General features: G+C 30.6%; 3 protein-coding genes across 5 annotated transcripts; 1 reads left to right on the top strand and 2 right to left on the bottom strand.

Annotated features, from left to right (window-relative positions):
• Window positions 1-8,626: 8,626 nt before the first annotated feature.
• On the top strand, window positions 8,627-13,699 carry LOC127255334 (probable galactinol--sucrose galactosyltransferase 2). The gene is made up of 14 exons (XM_051280829.1): window positions 8,627-8,915; window positions 9,387-9,655; window positions 9,805-9,895; window positions 9,992-10,040; window positions 10,196-10,287; window positions 10,680-10,787; window positions 10,879-11,001; window positions 11,119-11,529; window positions 11,617-11,758; window positions 11,865-11,932; window positions 12,044-12,178; window positions 12,304-12,518; window positions 13,097-13,185; window positions 13,290-13,699. The coding sequence occupies exons 1-14, from the start codon at window positions 8,734-8,736 to the stop codon at window positions 13,557-13,559; spliced, it is 2,244 nt and encodes a 747-aa protein (XP_051136786.1). The 5' UTR covers window positions 8,627-8,733; the 3' UTR covers window positions 13,560-13,699.
• Window positions 13,700-14,406: 707 nt separating this feature from the next.
• Window positions 14,407-20,691, bottom strand: LOC127255331 (putative receptor-like protein kinase At5g39000). 2 transcript variants are annotated; one of them, XM_051280825.1, is made up of 7 exons: window positions 18,043-20,690; window positions 17,720-17,979; window positions 17,502-17,628; window positions 16,675-16,933; window positions 16,465-16,597; window positions 15,377-15,463; window positions 14,407-15,128 (listed from the first exon to the last, which is right to left on the bottom strand). In XM_051280825.1, exons 1-7 carry the CDS (start codon window positions 20,639-20,641, stop codon window positions 15,009-15,011), a joined length of 3,585 nt encoding a protein of 1,194 aa, XP_051136782.1. In that variant the 5' UTR covers window positions 20,642-20,690; the 3' UTR covers window positions 14,407-15,008. The 2 variants fall into 2 exon arrangements, with proteins under 2 accessions (XP_051136782.1, XP_051136783.1); XM_051280826.1 differs by lacking the exons at window positions 14,407-15,128; window positions 15,377-15,463 and having other exon boundaries at window positions 16,467-16,597; window positions 16,808-16,933; window positions 18,043-20,691.
• A 588-nt stretch (window positions 20,692-21,279) lies between these two features.
• LOC127255102 (uncharacterized) lies at window positions 21,280-22,525 on the bottom strand. Of its 2 annotated transcripts, none has more exons than XM_051280483.1 (2): window positions 21,802-22,525; window positions 21,280-21,724 (listed from the first exon to the last, which is right to left on the bottom strand). In XM_051280483.1, the coding sequence occupies exon 1, from the start codon at window positions 22,354-22,356 to the stop codon at window positions 21,844-21,846; it is 513 nt and encodes a 170-aa protein (XP_051136440.1). In that variant the 5' UTR covers window positions 22,357-22,525; the 3' UTR covers window positions 21,280-21,724; window positions 21,802-21,843. The 2 variants fall into 2 exon arrangements, with proteins under 2 accessions (XP_051136440.1, XP_051136439.1); XM_051280482.1 differs by having other exon boundaries at window positions 21,280-21,711; window positions 21,802-22,524.
• Between the last annotated feature and the right edge of the window lie 723 nt (window positions 22,526-23,248).

The following is a 23,248-nucleotide window of genomic DNA, read 5'->3' as shown; positions in this document are numbered from 1 at the left end:
TTCATTTTCTTTGGTGTAAGAATCAGACAAACTTTTGACCGAATTTGGGAGCTTGGAATTGATTATTTGATCATGACTAAGGCTTTGTTGTGTATCAACTTAAATTACTTTTATAGACACGAGTATCCATGAATAATATAGGTTGCTGAAAGCACGCTCTTCGAGTAAAAGTTAACGTGTTTCTATTTTGGGACGGTCAATTACAAAGTTTACGTTTTATTAAATATTCTATTTTTTTCCACAAGTACCCTTACTTTACATTACATCGTTACTTTTACACAAAAAAATAAAGGCAAAAATGTCATAACATTATTTTTAATTACCCACTATAATTAAAATACTATTATTTTTTAAACACCGCGCCAAAAATAAATATAATCCTTATAAATGGACGGAGGGAGTATTATTTTCGTCTAATTTAAAATATTTTTTAATATATTTGTATATTTTATTTACAAAATATAGTTTTTTATTTTATTAAAAATAATTATATATTAATATTAAAATATTTAATAATTTGTATTTAATTTATAAATATACTATAATTACTTTATATAGAGTTTTACATACTTTACCCAGGGATGTCTCGTATTTTTTTTCTGCTTTGAGTAAAAATAAATTATAGGTTTTATAAATACATTATTAAAATATATATTCAAAATATTATCATTGATTGGCGTCGATATGACAAAATGTTGACCGTGACGGTTTAAACAGTGTCAATTTAAGAAAAAAAAAAAGATGAAAACGAATTGTCCGTAGGTTCGAAAAAAAAGAAGAATTGAGAGAGGGTTAAAGAAAGAGAGAAAGTGAGCCGGATTTGGTCTAAGCTAGTGAGTACAGTACGACAGGATGTGAGGTAAAGAAATGTAGACTGAGATTAAATTTGAAAAGATAAGTTGAGGTATATTTAAGAAAAAGAGATATAAAATAAAATTAAATTGAACTATGAAAAAAAATATATAAACAAAAAGTTAATTTTTAATTTTAAAATTTAAAAATAATAATGGATAATATTTTAAAATATAGACCCTCTATGAACAGTTGCTCACTCTGCTCTGCTTCGAGCCGCTCTGCTCTTACTCACTAATAAAATACTAATAACTTTTAAATCCTTATGAGATTATCTAATAGTGTAAATATGAACCATTAACTGTGAGATTATAAGTTCAAATTCCGATGTAAAATATATATTATAATTTTTTATAATATTTATAAAGAATGAAATCGTTAGAGAGGATCTTAGTGATAATACTATAACATAATATTTTATATAAATAATCTTTAATAGAATATTTTTAATGTATTTTTAAAAAAATTGGAGTATAAATCTTACTGTATTGAAAAGGGTACTAAAAATTGATGCAAATAAGTAATTAAGATCGTGGCTAGCATCTCCAATGACAAATACCTAGAACATTAGACTGTTAGTAGTATTCAGATTTTTATATTGACATTGACTTTCAAGATTTTCTAACGTGGCAATGACTAGGATATGTTTAAGCAATCACTTGACTCACATAATAACAATAATAATAATAATAATAATAATAATAATATTCGATTAGAATGTTCATCAAGACTTACCGATGTGTGTTTGTTTTGATGAGTTTGAAAAAAAATTGATTTGAATTTGATATAAAAATAATATTTGATGTGATGTTTTGTGAAAAAAAATACAGAAAACACAGAGTCCAAATAATAAAATTTTGAAAAAATTGACTAAAGAAAAATATTATATGCAAAAGTTTTTCAAGCATAAGTAGTGATGAAGTGAAATATATATATATATATATCTTTTCTTGAGCGCGTTATTTTAGTGAAAAAGCGACCGTAAAATATTTCTTTAAGTGAAAAGAATGATGTAGATTCGGAAAAATCAACACAATGCACGATTAGACAAAACTAATAGTGTATACAGAGATGTATAGTTTATGGAATTGGCTTATTACCACCACAAAATTATTGAGGGAGGTTTGTTTGATTGTAAGGTGAGAATTAGAAATAATAATCATCAAATTTTAACTAAAAATAATTATTTAATTAATATAAATATATATATATATAGATGTTATATGATAAATGCAAAATTATTTCTAATATCAAATTAAAAAAAAAAAATCACTAATTTGATACGATTTAAAAGAAAAGAATGGAATGAGAAAAAAATTCGGATTTTTTTTTACAAACAAGCAAACTAGCTTGATTAAGAAAGAAGCAAAGGTAGAGTGGAATGAAGCCTTCGAAATGCGCTTCGGAGAAATATTAAAAAATAATAGTATTTTATTGGTTAGTGAAGATGTGTAAGAAGTTGCGATATTTTTGTCATTTGACTTTATATATAAAGTAATTATATGTGTAATGATATATTTGTAATTTAAATAAAAGTTAAATAATTTTCTAGTATTAGTGTATGAAATAGGAGTGTGTTTGACAATTAGCTGATAAATGTTAGCTCTTAGCTGACTGGTTTGACTGGTTGATTCGATTAGCTGATTGTATTAAAATGTTTGATAAAATAACGGTTTGATATTAGTTGTTTATACGTAAAATTACAATTAAGGATATTTTATATGTTATTTTCAATATATTTAGTTGAATTTTCAATGGAAGACTTTTTTAGAATTTTATTATTAATTTTAAAAATTAGAAAAAATTTATTAAGATATTTATTTTTATTATTTTTAAAATATTTTGCAAAAATTAATGCAAACTTATTGAAAAATATATTTTTTTTTCATTAGAAATAGTATAAATATAAAAGAACAAAAATCATTAGTATATATATTTTTATTAGATTAATTTTTAATTAATATATATTTACATTAAATTTATAATTTTAAATAAATATAGTCATTTTTAATAAAAAAATATTATGTGATAAAAAATACTATATAAATGAATCAATAATATTAATATTTCATATTATCCTTATTCTAAAAAATTTTCAAAAAATAATTATAAATAAGATAATTTACATATAACAAAACAATTATTTTAAATTTATAAATATGAATTTATAAGTTATTAGAAGAAGATATATCCAAATAATTAATAAATAGTGTAATAAAAATATATATTAATATACGTGAAAAAATTAATTAATTTTAAGAGCAAATAAAGAATAAGAAAACTTAAAATGAAAAAGTTAATTTGAAACGTTGGGATATACAATTTTTTCAAAATTAGCTTTTTGGACCTAATAAGCTAATTGAAAACGTTAATTTACCAAATATCAAAATTAACTGGTTTATTGGTCAACAACTAAAAGTTAAGCTAAAAGCTCTTGAAAAAACCGTCTACCAAACACCCTCTAAATTTTCAACATATTATCTTGGTGTTTGTTTGTTTGTTTTTACCATTTCAATTCAAAATAACACTATTTATTTGACACAATTTCTAATAAAAATATACTATCTCCGCCCGGCTCTAAGAGTCTCATTTACTTTTTTCGTATTGATCTTTGAATATTAATTATTATATCAAAATATAGTACAAATTAAGAAAAAATTAAAAAAATACTTTAATTAGTATCTTATAATACTAATACAAGAACATTTGTACAAAAAATTATACAAAATAAAAATATTTTTAATGTTAAATATAATTATGCAAAATATAAATGCGACCCTCAGAATTAAACGGATAAAATATTATTTTCTTTCACCATCACCATCACCATCACACCATCATCACCACTCCCTTCAATACTGTGTGAGCCAATGACCAAATTGCCATTGATGAACACTATTAGCACCACAAGATTTCTATTGATGGAGCTTTATTGATGGAAGTTTTCCTATTGATCCACATATAAAGGTATTGCTACAAATAAATTGTTGTATGAGAATATAATTCAACTTAAATTATGATTATTAGGATATTCAGAGTGCTGATTTGATCAAATTAGTATTATTTTGATTTTGACTAAGTTAACAAACTATCTTGAAATAACTAGCAAATTCATCACAAGACATATAACATATTATCAAATTAGCACATTAACTTGAAACAATTAACAAATTATTACAAAACAAATAATATATGTTATGTTACATAGAAATACATGTTGCGTAGATTATATTTCGTGTTAAAATATACATATATTGTATTATATATAATTATATATTATGCTCTGTCATATATTGTATTAATATTTGCTGTGTAGATTATATATTGTATTTTGTTATTAATTTGCTTATTGAACTAGGGTATGAAAATCAAAACCTATTGTTTTGAAATCATATTTATATTTTGTTATATGTAATTATATAATTTGCTATTAAAATATTTGTTATATATTATATTAATATATGCTAATTTTATTATTATTATTATTATTTATTAACATTTGCTAATTGACTCAAAATATACTATTTTAAAATTAGAATTTTATTTTGCTGCATAAAATAAAGTGAATGTACTAAGCAATTTTATTTAAAAAACTGATAAAAAAATAATGAGCTAAGTAGAAAAAAATTAAATTTATAATTATTTGTTAAAATATTAATGATAAAAATGTTAAATTATTTACCATGCCTAGACCCCAAAATTTTGGATTCTTTAGAAGCCTATCTATATGTATAATATCAATAATACTACCTCAGTCCGACTCGAAGAATCTTATTTGTTTTTTTATGTGTTCATCTTTTGAATAATTATTATTATATTAAAATATAATACAAATTTTAAAAAAATTGCAAAAATACTTTAATTAGTGTTTTATAATACTAACAAAAACTTATATAAATATAAAAATATTTTTAATGTTAAGTATAATGACGTAAAAGGTAAATGTGACCGTTAGAGGCGGACAGATGAAGTATATGTATATATATATATACATCTTAAACTTTATTTACTTGTATTTAAATTTGAATTTTTTGTTTAAATGTAGTTTAATACTACTATGTATATATATTTTTTTTATAAATAACGATATTAAAAAAAAAAACTAAAATAATAAGATAAATAATTAAATTTTTTAATTTTATATTAATTATATTTAAAAATGAAATAATTTTTTTTTTTATCTGTCAGACTCGAACTCGAGACTTAGATATTATGTCGGATGCAAAATAACTGTTTCATCTAAAAGTTCAAACTGTTAAGATAATACAACCATTAAATATTTATCCGCAAACGAAAATCCTTAACTAATACATATTGAACGAAAAGAGCATTTAAATAAAAAATTATTAGTTTTCAAAATTTAAATTCAAAATCAAAATCCAAACAAACACACTCTTGGTGTGGCAGCCCTATCATCATGGTTGACGTCTAGAAGTTTGGTCAAATTAAATTCATTAAGTAATCTTAAAAGTCAAGAATCTTAATTAATAAGGTTCATTACATTCGAGATTCCAATGGGCAAATTAGGTACAGCTGACAAGGAATCCAATAGGCAATAGCCAATAGCCAATAGGCAATAGGCAATAGGCAGCTGTTTCTGTGCTGCATCAATTTATAGCTAAATTAATTATTTAATTAATTAAATAAATAAATTATTAATTAGCCCTACCAACAACTCAAAGTTGGTGGCGGCTGGTCAAATCCTCCAACACGGGTTACATGCGTATATTTTTTATAACAATATTACTTCATCCGTTCTAAATACCTTACAGTATTTTCTTTTTTATTGGTCCCAAACTCACTGCAATATTTTTAAATTTAAAAATAATTAATAATATTTTTATACACATATTAATATACACTTCACTATATCTATCACATCACTTAAATAAAAAAAATAAAATAATCATTTCTCTCTCCAATCACATTACTTAATATCCAAATTATCTCAAATTATCATACTTAATACTTTTCACCTAAATTCCCGTGTCAAACACAAATGTTGCACGGTGTTTGAGACGAATGGAGTACTATTTTAAGAAAATTAATATTAAATATATATTTTTTAAAAAATTATATTAAATATTTATTTTATTTTATAAAATATATATTTTTTGTTATGTAAGTATATTTCAAAATTTTCCAATCTCATTTCATTCGCTATTATTTTATTTTTGATACATTATTTTAGGTAGTATAGTTTTAATATATATATTTTTTAAAAAATTAATTTTAATTTTTTATTTTTTTAACTATTTATATAAATTGTATTTAAAAGTCTGAAAGAGGATAATGGTGCAAATATAAAAGAATTTATAAATATTTTGAGGGATTTAAATTATTAAAAATACTCCAATAAAGTCTGAAAAAAATAATTATGTAAACCTTGTAGAAAAAAGGTAAAAATAAAATATTCAAAAGACTATCAAAATTATACTTATTTTTAAAAAATAATACCAAAAATAAAATGAGAAAAAAAAATATTCCCATGATCCGGGGGTCAGATGACCAATTTGATCAGAAATACGGTATGGTATTTTAAGAGCAATTTAATAAATTAATTATATTAATTATAATATGATTTTATTATTTTTATATAAGTGGCGTAGCTAGTATTTTAAAATAAAAATTAATATATATATAATTAAAAAAAATTTAAAATAAGTGTTTAAATATTTTAAATATTATATCTCAATAAAATATACTATGTATATCAATTTGTAGAATAAAATTTTATATAATATAAATACGTTAATTTTTTTTTATTTATCTGATAAACTAATTTTATAAACAATTAGAAGTTGTAAATATATATAAAAATATTTATTGACTGAGGATAGAGATAAAAATTTAAAAAAATATTTGAATAGATTCTATAGGTACAAGGTTTATAATTTAATTAAATAATTTATACTTTCCCTATTCATTAACAAAATATTCATTTGATTTTTATTCATATTGTATTTAATATTAAAAATATATTTATATGTATAATATTTTATATAAATGTTATTGCATTTCTATTATACAATACTAATAGAGATATTTTTTTTAATTTATAGTATATATGAATATAATATCAATATTCAATATTTAAACACGAAAAAAAAATATTTAGTTACAACGAAAGAAGTATTTATTAAATATATTTAAATGATTAAATTTACTAAAAAATAAAAGAAAATGTAACTAAAAAGAAAAAGAGTCAGCCGGAAAGAGGAGTATTGATAAGAAAATAATTATACTCCCTCCGTTCGTTTATCATTTTTTATTTTTCGTTCATTTCAAAATAAGGTTACTATTTCCTAATTTAATAATTGTATTATCTACCTAACATAATAAATACCCTTTCAACTTACAATATATTACACAAATATTATTACTTTTATATTACACCATACTAATAGGGGTATTTTTGTCTTTTTACTATAATCCAATATAATACTATTATTAAAAAATTTACGTGTAAAAAGCAAATGACACCGTTTCAATGGGACGGACGGAGAGAGTAATATATTTTTAGTAATAAATTAAAATGCAGCTTATGATAATGAACAAGAGCCATTTATGTTATAAAATAATGAGACAAGTTGTGAATTTATTTAAATCATATGCACTCACCGACGTATGTCTAACAAGCGTGTAGATTTTTTACTTTTATAAAATATAGTATATTATTTTTATAAAATATTTAAAAAGTTAAACATATATATTTTTACATTTTGAATAACTAATCATAAAAATCTAAAATCATAAATTAATAAACAGAAGAAATAATGTGTTTGTTTTGAATTTTTGAATGATTTTTTTTTTTTTTATGTAAAATATAAATAATATTAACTCTGTCCGGCCACAAATTACATAGTGGTTTTTTTTGCTGATATTTGAATATTAATTATTATATTAAAACATAGTATAAATAAAGAGAAAATGACAAAAGTGCATTCGTTAGTCTCTTATAATGCAAATACAATTATATTTTTGGAGTAAATTATACAAATATAAGAATATTTTTAATGTTAAATACAGTAAAAAAAATAAATATTTACTTCCTGACTTGATGGAGGTAGTATAAAAAATAATATTTAATTTTAAATTGTTGATTTTTTTTTATAAATAAATAATACATATATATCATATTATGTATAATTATATATATTGTATATTTTAATAATATTCATACCAAATCATATCGATATAAAATAATTGGATGAACAAACCTATAATACTTCTTCCGTCCAAAAGCAGGAAATATAAATTTACTTTTGGTGCAGAGTTTAAAAAATAATAGTATTTTAATTACAGTAGATAGATAAAAATAGTGTAATGATATTTTTGTCTTTATTTTTTGGTATAAAAATAATGATATAATGTAAAATAAGAGTATTTGTGGAAAAAAATGATGTATTTAATGAAATAATTACTTTCAAAATAAAAATATGTATACTTTTTAGCTGAACGGAGAGAATATTTAATTTTGGAGAGTTAAAAAAAAAAAAAAACACAAACAAACACGACGAGTCTCTAATAAAAAATCATATGGTCATTATTGGCTGTCTCCAAAAAACGTAACTATACAGATACAGATAGGGTTAATTTAATTTAATTTAATTTATTATAAAAACAATTATTGCCCACAAACTACAGATATGTATGACTCATTTCCACGTCACCATTCATTGGATTCAACTTTACTTACAAACACATATACATACATATCTCTATATCTATCTCTCTCTCTGTATATATATATATATATATGTCTGAAATTTGAATCATTAATTTCATCAAATCCCACATACGTTTCGTTGATCAGCAATTTGTTAGCCCTCAATAATTCTTTGTAGAGATTTTCATATCTTTGATTTAGGCTAGGCTAAAATGACCGTCACAGCTCTGCCTGTGATCAAGAATGGCTGTCTTATGGTCAACGGCAAGGTTGTCCTAACCCGGGTTCCGGACAACGTTGTCGTCACCCGAGCCGGCTCGGCCGGATCGGCATTTATCGGAGCCAGTTCGGCCGAGTCGAGTTCGCGCCATGTCTTTACCCTTGGAACTCTAGAGTACGACTCTGTTTACTTATGTTTTCAATTTTATTTTCGTATAATTTTCGTTTATCTTATTTAAAAATATTACTTATTTCGTCGGTCAAATTTAGAGATGACATAAATATTAAAATATTTTTAATTTTTATATAAATTATAAATAAAATATAAAAAATAAAAATATCAAAATTATTTTACGTATTTTTATTAATTAATAATATATTAATATTATTTTTTAATTTACTATAGAAATCCAAAAAACTATCGGACGTGGACGAAATGGAGTTTTTAATATATAGTATATTTTTTAGTATCGAATAGTAAAAAATTAAATATTTAACATGATGTTTAGAAGATACAATATGTAATACAATGATTTTTAAAAAAATTACTATCGATGAATAATGCTGAAATTTCTAATAATATGTAAATTTTAATCGTATAAATTTATTATTTTTATTATTATTGATTTTTATCCGTCTTTCGCAGAAATTGCAAATTTATGTGTCTCTTCATAGCTAAAATTTGGTGGATGATCCCGCGAGTCGGGACATCCGCTAGGGAAATCCCAATGGAGACTCAAATGCTACTATTGGAGGCACAAGAAGAGTCGGCCTTCGACTTATCAGATAATTCGGACAATGATCTTGAAGACAATAACAAGTCTTACATCCTAGTATTGCCCGTCTTGGATGGATCCTTTCGGACAACTCTCCAAGGGACTAAATCGAACGAGCTCCAATTTTGCTACGAAAGTGGTCAGCCCCCTTCACACAACCTTGGTTTAATTAGTCGATAAAAAAAAAAAAAAAAAAAAAGAAGAAGAAAAACTTAGTTTAGTTGATCCGTCATCACACCCTTCTTACATCGACTTGTTAACTAATTAATGCTCATTTTCATTGTAAAGGCGATCGCAATGTTAGAACATCAATGGCTATGGAGGGAGTTTTCGTGAACTCGGGAGACAACCCTTTCGAGCTCCTTAAGGATTCGATTAAGTAAGTTTGTCTTTTTCATTTTAGATTTTTACGAATTTTCGAATTTTTTTTTATTTTTTTATTTTTTTTGACTTATAAGTGTTTGTTCTTGTGTAGGATATTGGCTACACTAAAGGGCACCTTTAGTCACTTGGACAACAAAAAGGTAACAACTATACTTCGTACATTGAATTCACGCAAATATATATATATATATATTAAATATATATATTTTTAAAAGAATGCAATTTTTTGTTTTTAAAAATATAAATATATATTAATTAATTGCCACTAAAACAAATAGTTGTATGAAAATGGCAGATTCCAGGTCATTTAGATTGGTTTGGTTGGTGCACTTGGGATGCTTTCTACACACAAGTTACTCCAGCTGGAATCGAAGAGGGCCTTCAAAGGTATATAAATATATCTATAATTAATATAATTTTTATTTTTTAAAAATATTAATTAAAAATTTATTCAAAAAGATATAAACAGATACTTGATACTCCATTCGTCATCGAATTCTATTCTCATTTGACTAGACATGAATTTTAAAAAAAGTGTGTGAAAATAGAAACTTTTCTTTTTATAGTAAGGAAAAAAGTAGAAAAAATGATATGTTTTACTATAAAAGAAAACGAGAATAAATTTAGATGACAATCAAAAAAGAAAAATGGAAATAAATTTAGATGACAAAGAAAGTATAATATTTTGAATAAAAAATTAATTAATTTTTTTTTTTATACTGAATGTATATGCAATGCTCGTACATTCAAATGACCAACAAACACAACGGCTATTTCAGCTTCAAAGAAGGCGGGATTTCTCCGAAATTTCTCATAATAGACGATGGATGGCAAGAAACGTCGAACGAGTTCGAGAAGGAAGGCGAGCCGATGATAGAAGGAACACAGTGAGTCTCGCCTCGCAATTTCATATTGCCGTAAACCTTTCACGATTCGTTTTTAATCTGAATTCTTATAATTCGTATAATGTGGATTTAGATTCGCCACTAGATTAACGGGCATCAAGGAAAACAACAAGTTCAAAAACACAGTCGACACAAATGGCTCGACGGAAAACCTCAAAGGGCTTATCCATCACATCAAAGAGAATTACGGGTTAAAGTAAGAATCACAAATCTCTAGATAATTCGCTTTTCAATGCACATTTTTTATGACGTGGAAATTCGTAGTCGCTGCACAATTTTTTTTATTGAAAAGCGTGTTTTGCTTAATTTGTAGATATGTTTACATGTGGCACGCTCTGGCTGGTTACTGGGGAGGCGTACAAGCCTCCTCCGATGCGCTAAAAAAATACAACCCGACGCTTTCCTATCCCGTGCTATCCGACGGGAATGTCGGGAACATTAGGGACATTGCCCTCGATAGCTTGGAGAAGTACGGCGTCGGAGTCGTGGATCCGGAGAAAGTGCGCGATTTTTACAACGATATGCATAGTTATCTCGCGAGTTGTGGCGCGGATGGTGTTAAGGTCGATGTTCAAAACTTGCTTGGAACGTTGGGAGAGGGACATGGTGGTCGAGTGTCAGTTACCAGAAAGTACCACGAAGCTCTCGACGAGTCCGTGGAGAAGAACTTTGTCGATAATAACTTGATATGTTGCATGTGCCATAATTCCGACTCTATTTTCAAGTAAGTGAGCGAAATTCGTTTGATAATCGTGGAAATTTTTATCGAACGTTGGATTGTGAAATGACCTTTTTGGGCTTTGATCTTTAGTTCGAAGAAGAGTGCAACTGCAAGGGCGTCGGAGGATTTCATGCCGAATGAGCCTACGTTCCAAACGTTGCACATTGCGTCCGTGTCGTATAATAGTCTTCTCCTCGGCGAGGTTTTCGTGCCGGATTGGGATATGTTCCATGTAAGTCTCGACCTCGTTCTTTTCCTTAAACGATCGAAAATTGAGCGTTACATGTCATTTTAAATAATTTTAAGACCTATCTAACCTAATATATTTCTTGATGTAGAGCGACCACAACACGGCCGGGTTCCATGGCGCGGCTAGAGCAATAGGCGGTTGTCCGGTCTACGTAAGGTAAAACTGAACCATGTTCATATAATTCACGCTACGACTAAATCAACTTAAGTCGACAAATTTTTTCCCCTTTCGACACATAATTAATCTTCTTATTCTACTTCTCTATAGCGATAAGCCCGGAAAGCAAGATTTCAAGATCCTAAGAAAGCTCGTTCTACCCGATGGATCCGTCTTGAGAGCAAGACACGCCGGCCGTCCTACGCGCGATTGTTTGTTCATCGATCCGGTCATGGATGGAAAGAGGTACACCAAATATGTTTGTTCGATTTGAGCACTTTTAGATAAAAAGAAAAAAAGTCAGTTCAATTATTTCTAACATGATATCAGAGCCTTGATAACTAATAAAAATTTTGGGATTTTGCCAATAGCTTGCTCAAGATATGGAATTTGAATAAGATAACCGGAGTAGTCGGTGTATTCAATTGCCAAGGCGCGGGAGCTTGGCCAATGAAACAAGCTAGAAGCGACATGCCGGAAACCACTTCCATCTCCGGACATGTAAAGCCTCTCGACGTCGAGTTTCTTGAGGAAATCGCCGGCGAAACATGGACCGACGATTGCGCCGTCTATGCATTCAACTCAGGTTAGCTCATCTCCATGACAAAATTTAACCTAAGGCACTAAAAACATCATCAAATCTCCATTGCAAAGTCCAATTTTCACACAACATGTTCACTTTGATCTATACAAAGGTCATTTTGTCTAAAAGGTTAGATTGCGACTTAATCCTTATATTGAATGTTGAAAAATTCTTTACGGAAAAAAAAAAAAAAAAAAGTTCTTCCTCAATCTCTTTTAGACTGAAATTGATGTATTTTGATTTGACGATCAATTTTAAATAAATAGATTTGAAATACTTTAGAATTCAAATATATCATTTTATATTACGAAATATTCGAATTGACATAGTATTTAAAGATCATTTGAAATATTACAAAGATATTCACTATTGACATCATAGATACTGCGAAAATAATTAAATTTTTTTTAAAGAATTATTTTAATCCAAATAAATTTATTAAAAAAAACCTAAAAATTATATGATAATATATTTTTTGGTAATTATTTTGCTCTCTTTTGTAAGGGGTAATATGAAATTCACCCTATTTAAAATATCGATCAAATTTATGCTAATACGATCAAATCATTCAAATTCCACAGGTAGCCTTTCGAGAGTACGGAAGAACAAAAGCATCAAAGTTTCATTAAATGTGTTACAATGCGAAGTATTTACTGTCTCGCCTATAAAGGTATCCGAGAAGATACTATTCTACTTTACATTTTATTACATTCTTATTTCTATATCGACTAATGAGAGTTATTCTTTTTTTTTTTTTTTTGACATTATGAGCAGACATTCAATCAAAGTATCGAATTCGCGCCAATTGGACTAATTCACATGTACAACTCGGGAGGTGCAATCGAGAATTGCGCATTCGAAGAGAATCGGGTGTCGATAAAAGCACGAGGGTATGGTGTGTTTGGAGCATATTCTAACATGAAGCCAAGTTGTTGCAAAGTAGACAACAAAAATGAGGATTTTACTTACGATTTTGAGAATGGATTCCTGACAATGAATCTTGAAGGGGAGTGTGGTTTGAAAGAGATTGAGGTTTTGTATTAGGACACTTAGGCCATACCAAATATTGTATTCATTTATTTATTTTTCGGGTTTGGATTGAGAGTTGTCATAATTCAATGTATCGAATGAATGTAGTTTTATATTTATGTTGTCGGAAATGAATTTTTTTTTTTTTAATTTTAGTATTATTCATTAATAATTTTAATATACAATAAATTTAAAATAATTTTTATTTAGAGAATATAAAGTTTGTTTATTTAGTATTTTAATTTGATTTTTTTAATGTGAAATATAATAAATAGTGTTGTAAATATTAAAAATAATAGTTTATGTTAAATATTAATTTTTATAAAAAAAAATAATATATATATATTGAGAATTATATTAAAAAAAAATGATATACAAACCCGTAATATCAACATAATAAAAATAGATTTTAAGAAATTAGTAAATAACTTATTCATTTATTTATTTATTTATTTTTTAATTGAGTTTAACCTAATAATAATAAGAATATTAAATTGCAAAAAATTCACTTGTGGTTTTATAAAAGTATACGAAATCCTCAGTACATTTAAAACTGCATCAAACAGACTCGTGATTTTATAAATTGAGCATGCTGTCCTACTCGTGATTTTATGAACTGAGCATGCTGTCCTTTAACAGTGTTTGACTTACAGGTGCTTCAAACTGCGAATGAATTTCAGAATACTCATTTTTAAATTTCTAAAATTATAAATATATTTACTTATTTTATATTTGGCCTTAAAAAAAAAAAAAACTCTTAAAATCAGAGAAAAATAACTTAAATATATTTACTGAGGTTAAAAGTTTGTAATTTCATTCAAATTGTAAACATGCAGGTCAAACAATGTTAAATAAAGACGCCCTAGGAATTAGACGAAGAGTTTATAAAATTACAACAGAATTTAACGTAATTTTAAAAATATAAAAAATTTAGTACAATTTCATGAATTTGGGACAATTTACCGTAATAATAAATGAATAAATAGTCAAAGAAGGGATCCCATTCAAAAGCACGCAGTGCGTCAACGACGGCGACCTTGGCGACGAAGACCTCTCTCCATCATCAGCCATTAAATTTCAGGCGCTCGACGCCAAAGTTTTAGTAAGGATCCTGTTTATTACGAAACTTTCGTCCGAGACAGAGGGAGTAATTGCTTTTAATTTATTCTCTTGTTTACTAATTTTTAGCATTTCTAATTTCTTTGTTTCGATCAAAGATCGATATATTTTTTGAAAAGGACACAGTCAAAATTTGAAACCATAGCTCCGACGTCGGAGCTCTCGTCCAAGATCGACCTTCGACGCCATTCTTCGTCGGACTGAGACATATCGATCCCACATCCGAACAAATATCACCCGTACAACCAAACCGTATCGATCAAACTACCTTCGAACAAATATTTACGAGAGAGACGTCAATTCCACATAATAATCGAATCGAGAAAAAGAATTACTGCTTTGGTGCTATTTGGGAGAAGCTGAGACACTGTTCCTCAACAAAGGCTCGAGAGCTTTTACGACGATGCTCATGTGCGGACGGAATGCAGCTTCGTATTGAACGCACAGCCCGCAAATCGCAGCCATCTGCATTTCCCGAATTACGATCAATTTGCTTTACAATGCTCGATGAAAGATTTTAAAGGATTTGTACTATTCACACAAATATTTTCTCTTAAAAATATCAAATCAAACTACTATTCTTTATTTTTTTATATTATTTTAAAAATCAATTTTACATTCAAAACATCGCATCAATATTTATTTATACACACTCCAAACAAACACACTCGTATATTTTGCGATCAAAGAATTGGAAATTGAGTGGTAAGTACCTTTGCAGCCGCCTTCGGAGGGTAGTTTCCGTTGAGTCGCGCATCGACAATCTGCTTTACCTTTTCTTCACTCAGCCTTGGCGTTGCCTGTTTAGAAATTCGATACAGTACGACTTTGCTTAGCGCTATGATAAAAAAGGTAAATTGTATTATACTCCTTCCGTCCAGCTCTAAGGATTACATTTACTTTTTGCATGCTGATATTTGAATATTAATTACTAAAATATAATACAAATTAAGATGAAAAATTGCAAAATTACTTCTATCAGTGTCTTATAATAATGACATTTGTACAAAAAAAATATATAAATATAAAAATATTTTTAATGTTAAATACAATAACGCAAAGGGTAAATATAAGTCTTAGAGACGGACGGAAAAAGTACATGCTTTGTTTTATTATAAATGAGTGAAATAGGCGCAAAACATCCTTTTGGATGATTTTAAACACGAGCCTAATTACGGAAATAAACAGAATAAAATGTCTTACATATCTTTCTTTTAATGAAATAAATAAATGAAAATTTTAAAATAAATAAATGAAAAATTGATCAACCATTCGTTTCACAGTTTGTAAAATAAAGACGAACCTAACTTATTTTTACAACTGTAAAATAAAGGCCTGATCAAATTTTCATATATTTATTTTATTCAAACAAAATCCTATTTAAGACATGTCGTCCCATTTATTTGGGTAACATTTGCATAACTAAACTTATATTTACAACCAAAGAATGATTTGTATATATTTTAATACAACACGAAGGATTCTCTTAATAAATAAAATACGAAATGTCTTATGCATTTATACTAAAATACCGATGATAAAATGATGTGTTAAATTCCTATAACCCGAAGATTATATCTAAAATTCACATAGAATCATCTCAACGAGGATTAATGATCAAGCCGAGTAGGCTCGAGCTGATCTAATAAACAAAGAACTTAGAGTAAGACTCGACTGAGGACAAATTCGATATTTCCAGTGAATTAAAGATGCCATTTCTTAATTCAGAATGCAAAAACTCGATTAACAACTCTAGGGTGGTATAATATTTGCTCGTATATTCAGTGAGAAAAGTGCGTACCCATGTCACGAGACTTTGTTGTCCCCTCGGCCTCGTGGGATCGATTGGTTTACGGCCCGTCAAGAGTTCCAGGAGTACGACACCGAAGCAATACACGTCGCTTCTCCAGCTCAACAGCCCCGTCATCGCATACCTACAATTGAACAATTATTTCAGTTCATCGGGTTCGATTTTCGGGGAAAGTCTTGAAAAAAAAAAGAGGATATGTACTCCGGGGCATGATAACCAAAAGTCCCAACAACACGAGTCGAATGAAGACAGGCTACGATGTCATTGGGTGCATTAGATAAATCGATATCAGCAATCTTAGCGACATTATAATCATCAAAGAGTAAAACATTGCCGGAGCTGATGTCGCAATGCATCTGCGACTTATCGTGAATGTATTGCAGTCCTTTTGCAGCACAAATGGCTATTTTAACTCTTTCGCCCCATGAAAGAACCCGAGCTTGCTCGGGACCTGCTCGCCCTGTTTAAAAAACTAAAACGATTAGTTACAAAGCAAAGACATTAACATCTTTGATTGTGTTCTTTTTGTGAGTTTTACCACAGATTTTTGCTATTCAGCTTCTTTTTTGCCTCTAAAAATATCAAATCAAACAATTACTTTTTTTTTTTATATTCCCTCGGTCCCTTAACAATCTAAACATTTTTCTATTTTGGTTTGTCCCATAACAAAATATCCACTTCCTTATTTAGTAACGTTACTTTCTACTAACATTAAAAATACCCTTGCAACTTATAATATATTACACAAATATGATTACCTTTATATCATATAATACTAATAAGGTTATTTTAGTATTTTCTATTTTATTCATACCACACCTCAATATTCCTAAACCAGACGGATAGATAAGATAAAGGACGGAGCGTTGTAAACATCACATCAACATCTATTTATATCACATCAAACAACTATTAGAATTCAACTTTTTACTATTCAAAAATTCAAACCCAAAACCCCAAACCCACAAACAAACACACCCTTCTAGATTCAAAAAACAGTTATCGGCATAAATACTGACCGAACTTACCATGGAGAAGTTGATGCAGGGATCCATTTGGAGCATATTCATAGGCCAAGACTCGAAGATTATCATCGACACAGTACCCAAGTAGCTCGATCACATTCTCGTGCTTCAGACTAGAAACTGTTGCAACCTACGAAACCGTTAAATCGTTATTACAAGAGTTGTTAAAAATGCAAGCAGCAATGACAAATCAACAACAGATCAAGTCATAGGGATAAAACCTGTGATAGGAATTCTTGGTTGGGCTGGCTGCTAGAGTCGAGCTTTTTAATTGCTGCCGCACGCCCGTTCTTCAGGACTCCACGGTATACCCTTGCATAGGAACCCTCACCAATGAAACACCTTGTACCAAAGTTAAAAGTAATTTCCTTTATTGTTTCCAGTGGGATGACAGGAGCCAATATTACCGGGAGATTGCTAGCCGGGGCCTCCGACTCTACCATTGCCGCTGCCACGGGGGCAATGTTCTCTACAGAGTTACCTGAAGATAAAATTTCGATAAGTGAAGAAGAGTGTGATATAGCTCTAAATAAATCGTATTTACTTTGTGGCTGTTTCTCTGTTTTACTGGATGGCTTGATTTTGTTCCAAAATGTCTCCCAAGTACGACCCCGTGATTGTTTGTGTGTCGAAGCTTTTCTCGCATCTTTCTTAGGCTCATCTTTCTTCGTAGGTTGAGGTTCGGGTTTCTTTGTAGATGAAGGCTCGGCTTCCTTTCCAAATACAGGTTCATCTTTAACCATTTCAATTTCAGGTTTCACGGCCGGAGGGGGTGTGACATCCGGCGAATCAGCAGAGGGTGATCGAGGCTGTTCCCCACCGCCTGTTACATTAGCTTCGCCATTAGCTTGATGGACATCATCCAAATCACTTACTATCTCGTTCGATCCCAGAGATATTAAATTGTCCTGCTGCTCGAGCGCAAACTCAAGCTGCGCCACGACTTGGGACATACTTGGCCTGTTCTTCGGCTCATCGTGTAAGCATCTTTCAGCAATCCCTACAAATACCTTAAGGCTTTCAGCCGTTATTTCGCCCTGCAGATTAGAAGCTACGATCCGGTCAGCTTGTCCCTTGCTAATGCTTTCTCGAGCCCACTTGATCAGAACATGCTCGTCTTCTGCTGCTGTGCGATCCAACGCAGGTCTACCGCACAACACTTCCAGCAACACCACCCCGAAAGCGTACGTATCACTTTTCTTGGTTAGTTTACCCGTTATAAGATATTTCGGATCAAAGTACCCGACCGTACCTTTCACCTTCGTGCTGATGTGACTGTGCAAACTGCTTCGATGCAAATGCTTGGCTAACCCGAAATCGGAAATCTTAGCTGTAATATTATCATCCAGAAGGATATTCGATGCCTTTACATCTCGATGTATGACTGAGTGACCAGCGTGAAGATAGTCTAGTCCTCTAGCAGCTCCGATGCATATGTTGAGGCGCTGTTTCCAGTTCAGCGACAAACTATCACGGCCATTTCTTGCGTGCTTGTAAAGATGGTCGGCCAATGTTCCGCTCGTCATGAGACTGTAAACAAGAATCATTTCCCCACGTTCCTTGCAAAAGCCGACTAGAGATACTAAATTAACATGACGGAGCTCAGTTAGCGTTTCAATCTCTGTCAAAAACTCGGCAGCCCCTTGTTTGGAGCTTTGTTTTAGCCGCTTTATGGCTACATTTAGCTTCCCGTTGTCAACAACACCTCGGTAAACTTTTCCAAATCCACCCCTCCCGATGAGATGTCCTTCGCTGAAATTTCTTGTGGCTAATTGGATTTCTGCTAATGAGAATCGCCGGCAAAGTTGTGTAGCCCTTGCTGATGGCATGTTTTCCTCCGGCATACTTTCAGCTTCTCGAATCATTTTCAGCATATAAACTATAACATTAACCACAGAGAGCAATACTATTAGCAGAGTAGCAATTGCATTTTCATGGCCGAAAACCTGGATGAGATTCTTGAACATCTGGTATGATGAATCCTGTGTTGAAGGCACCGGATTCGGACTGGCAAGACTGTTCTCAAGGTTGCTCAGTTTCAATACTTCGAATCCTTCAAGGGGTCCATTTTCATCAACAAATTCATCCTTTGACTCTAAGTAAATCAAGAGATTGCGTTTACCCTCCTGTTTGCAACCTTTCATGTTCAAAGCATAGTCCCTATACCGTCGAATGCTGCTAGCTTCATCATCCTTTTCTATGGCTGCAGAAATCTTAGTATCAACAATCATATCATCAATGCTAATCCTTAGAACATTATTTTCCGCCATTTTCAATCCTAAATCGGAATAATGAAGTCTGACTAAGTATCTGAATCCCACATCCACAGATATTTTCCAAGTAACATTGTTGATCTTGTTTACTTTTCTGTTATGGACCTTTTCCCACATCCCAAATATGTGGGCTGCATCATTAAGAGACGATGATACAGATTCTCGTTTTATATCTGTTCGGCTAATTATTTCAAATGCAGTACTGCTGTCCATGTAAATTGGAGACTCTCCCACAACTTGAACTCCAATATTTTCCATATGGAAATAAGAACGACTAGCCGGCACTGAGATGATCTCAATGCCATTAATGAAAGCATATGCATCAGATAAATGATTACTTGCAGAGAATGTTAGGTCAAGCAGCTTATTTTCTCCTAAGTTCAAACAGAATTCCTTAACAAAATTGTTCACACCATGAGCATCAGCAGTAAAGGAAGCGCTAAAGTTGCTAAGCAAAGTGAAAGCGGCAGCTTTGACTGTGAAAAAATCCTTGTACCTTTTGAAACCTTTATATGAAGCTGAATTAAAGTGAAGGCGGATGATTTTCTGACCTGGGTTCACTTGAAATACATAGGAGAACTGGGAACGAGAAACCCGAGCTGTCCTGTAAGGAACTGGATTGTCACCATAGACAAACCTCTGGCTGACACTAGAGGTTGTTGACGAGCCCCTAACATGCAGAAATGGTGCGAACTTTTTCTGTACATCTCCGCACCATTCCCTTCCACTCTGAGCAGTGAAAGTGCCACTCGACCCGCAATCAACAGATACATCATCACCTGTGAATCGAGTTGGGTTACAGAAAGCAGTTCTGAATGCAATAAAACATTGAAGAAACAGAAAAAAAATAAAAACTGGATACAGATTCATGTCAGAAGGCTGTATTCAATTTCAAAAGAACAATGATTAGGGATAAGTTTACAATCTCAAGGCTTCAATTATATTCTCATCTTCTAAGTCAATGTTGACCATAACATAGTATTGTTTGATCTTTAGCTGGCATCTTCCCCCGTCACTTTCTAAGACTCTAAAGTAAAGGTTTGGAAGGGCCCTCTTGGCCCTCTTGTATTTATCAGAATATAAAATTTATAACAAACTTGAATGTAAAAGAAAATGACTTTCTTGGAAACTTCAATCTTAAAAGATGAAGACATACCTGGTACACGGTTTCACATTATTTGCAACCTGTTTCTCTTAATAGAAAGAATCTTCCTTTGGCCTCCACTGTTCGGGTGTTCCTGTCTAGATCCTACATAAGCCCAACAAACACCAAATCCAAGCAGAATTTGATCACATAGTTCATCTACCTTTCTCAAGGAAACCGAGCAGGATTGCATATCAACAAAGGATTTAGGAATGAAGTTGAACAGTCGAAAAATAAAATGATCATGATTTAAGTGGAAATTCAAAATGGGAGAAAACCACAAGGAATGGAAGCAATCACCAAAACAAAAGGCGAATACAGAACATACGATGATCTCAACTCTCTCAGTGCTTCGTCGATGCACTTGATATACTAATTAGTAATTACAATAACAGACGTAGTCCCGGAGCCAAAATATTGAATATTCACAGCTTATGGAATCCATTCAAACCATTATCTAAGTGGAAGAATACATTTCTCACATTGAGAAGCCATATTTTACATTTTGCAAACCTTCACAACTCAACAGATTACAGTAATTTGTGTGACCAATCCCTTTCGTCACTGCAACAAGAATTAGAAAACGGGAGAGATCCTGAACACTTAGCTAGTAGCCGAGCAAATTGCAATCAAAAGCAATCTCTACTAACAACCACTCCCTTGTTCAAACCCACCACTCACTATGTTCAATGGACTTTCCAAACCTAGAAACCTGTTCATCGTAATTTTGCCACTCAAGACTGTCCCGAATGAAGTGAAAGTGATGATGTCTGATAGCCACCATACCGATTCAATCCTGTCAAAGTGTGCTACTGTGAAGTTAGAACCATAATCAATCAGTGACTGAGATCGAATTACAGAAAAATCGATTTAATTGCAAATATACCTGCTGCGCATTATATGCCTATTTCTCTCATCCGCCGGAACCCTACTCCGGCGGCGGTCCGATCTGCCGGACGGCGAACACAGCCTTGCTCCTGCCGAATATATTCTTCACTCTCGCCCTCATAGCCCCAACCTCTTTCGAAACGCCGATGAGCTTAATCTGTCCACCAAAAGCTCTCTGGAAGAAATTCCGCGCCCTAACCTCCGCCGCCTGATTCAAATACCCAACGATTACATCATCGCCGTCGCGCACCACGTCGCGAATCTCGACTATAAACTCCTTGACCACCTCGTCTTTGTGGCGAATCCTCGCGGAGTCCTTGAGGAGCGCTTTGAGGAGGCGGATGTCGTTGTCCAAAATTTCGACCTGACTCTTGCCGTCGCGGATCAACTTGGCGTTGTAGAGCAGAACCCGCTTGAGATACTCGAGCAGGAACACTACAACCATGGATTTGTCGGGATCTGTGAGCTTGTGCTTGGGCGTGCGGGAGCGAGTGAAGAAGTAAACTCCGGCTAGGGTTAGGAATTTGAACGCCAACAGTAGCTGCTGCCTCATGTCTCCGATCCGTAATCCAATCAATTTCTTCTTCCGAATTCAGTCCGATCGTACAGTTGTGAAGCTGATTCGAGTCGATCTGGTAGTTGACATTGACTCTCAGAGTTCGAACTGTGCATATTGCAACGCTATCTTCTCGCGCACGTGTTTCTTTTCAGTAATTGTGCTTTGAGGTTTGGAATAAGGTCTCATTTCAGTTTTACTAAGGATGCGTCTTTTTTTTTTTTTTCTTTTTTTCTGAGAGTTTGGGCTAACTCGATTGATAGATTTAGACAAAATTTTACTCTTCATCCAAACTTTTTTCCCTAAAATTATCAAATCAAATATTTATTTTTTATTTTTTATATTATACTAAAAAATCAATTTTACATTCAAAAAATCGCATCATCACCTATTTATATTACATCATACAACTATTTAAATTCAAAATTTTTACTATTTAAATCTCAACTCAAAATCTAAACCTCCAAACAAACACACCCTTATGATTTTAAGATGAGTTTGAAATTTGTATCTCTTTAGATTATACTCACTTCGTTCAATTGGAAGGGTAAAATTTGTTTTTTACAAGTAAATTTTTTAATATTAGATTGTAGTAAAAACAGATAAAAATATCTCTATTAGTACGGTGTAATATAAAAGTAATGGTATTTGTGTAATGTATTGTAAATTAAAATGATATTTATTATGTTAAGTATATAGTACAGTTGCTAAATTAGGAAATTGTAACCTTATGGAAACAGACTGAAAATAGAAAATGATAATCTTTCAGTGAGACTGAGGGAGTATTTGATTTGAATTTGAAAGTTTTAATGTATATTAATTTGATATGTAAAAGATAAAATAAAAATAAATGTGTATTAGATTAAATTTATAAAATTAAGAATAATAA

This window comes from Andrographis paniculata, unplaced genomic scaffold (assembly GCF_009805555.1).
Source record: "Andrographis paniculata isolate CXL003 unplaced genomic scaffold, ASM980555v1 Contig53END, whole genome shotgun sequence".
Classification (NCBI taxonomy): Eukaryota; Viridiplantae; Streptophyta; class Magnoliopsida; order Lamiales; family Acanthaceae; genus Andrographis; species Andrographis paniculata.
This window is presented reverse-complemented; position numbering and strand designations above follow the sequence as displayed.

Coding starts and splice junctions, on each gene's coding strand:
- LOC127255334 (XM_051280829.1), top strand. CDS start 8,734: ATGACCGTCACAGCTCTGCCTGTGATCAAGAATGGCTGTCTTATGGTC. Junction 9,896..9,991: donor CTCCTTAAGGATTCGATTAA/GTAAGTTTGTCT, acceptor GTTCTTGTGTAG/GATATTGGCTACACTAAAGG. Junction 11,759..11,864: donor CGGATTGGGATATGTTCCAT/GTAAGTCTCGAC, acceptor TTCTTGATGTAG/AGCGACCACAACACGGCCGG.
- LOC127255331 (XM_051280825.1), bottom strand. CDS start 20,641: ATGAATCTGTATCCAGTTTTTATTTTTTTTCTGTTTCTTCAATGTTTT. Junction 16,598..16,674: donor TTTGGTTATCATGCCCCGGA/GTACATATCCTC, acceptor GTTCAATTGTAG/GTATGCGATGACGGGGCTGT. Junction 15,129..15,376: donor CTCCGAAGGCGGCTGCAAAG/GTACTTACCACT, acceptor CGGGAAATGCAG/ATGGCTGCGATTTGCGGGCT.
- LOC127255102 (XM_051280483.1), bottom strand. CDS start 22,356: ATGAGGCAGCAGCTACTGTTGGCGTTCAAATTCCTAACCCTAGCCGGA.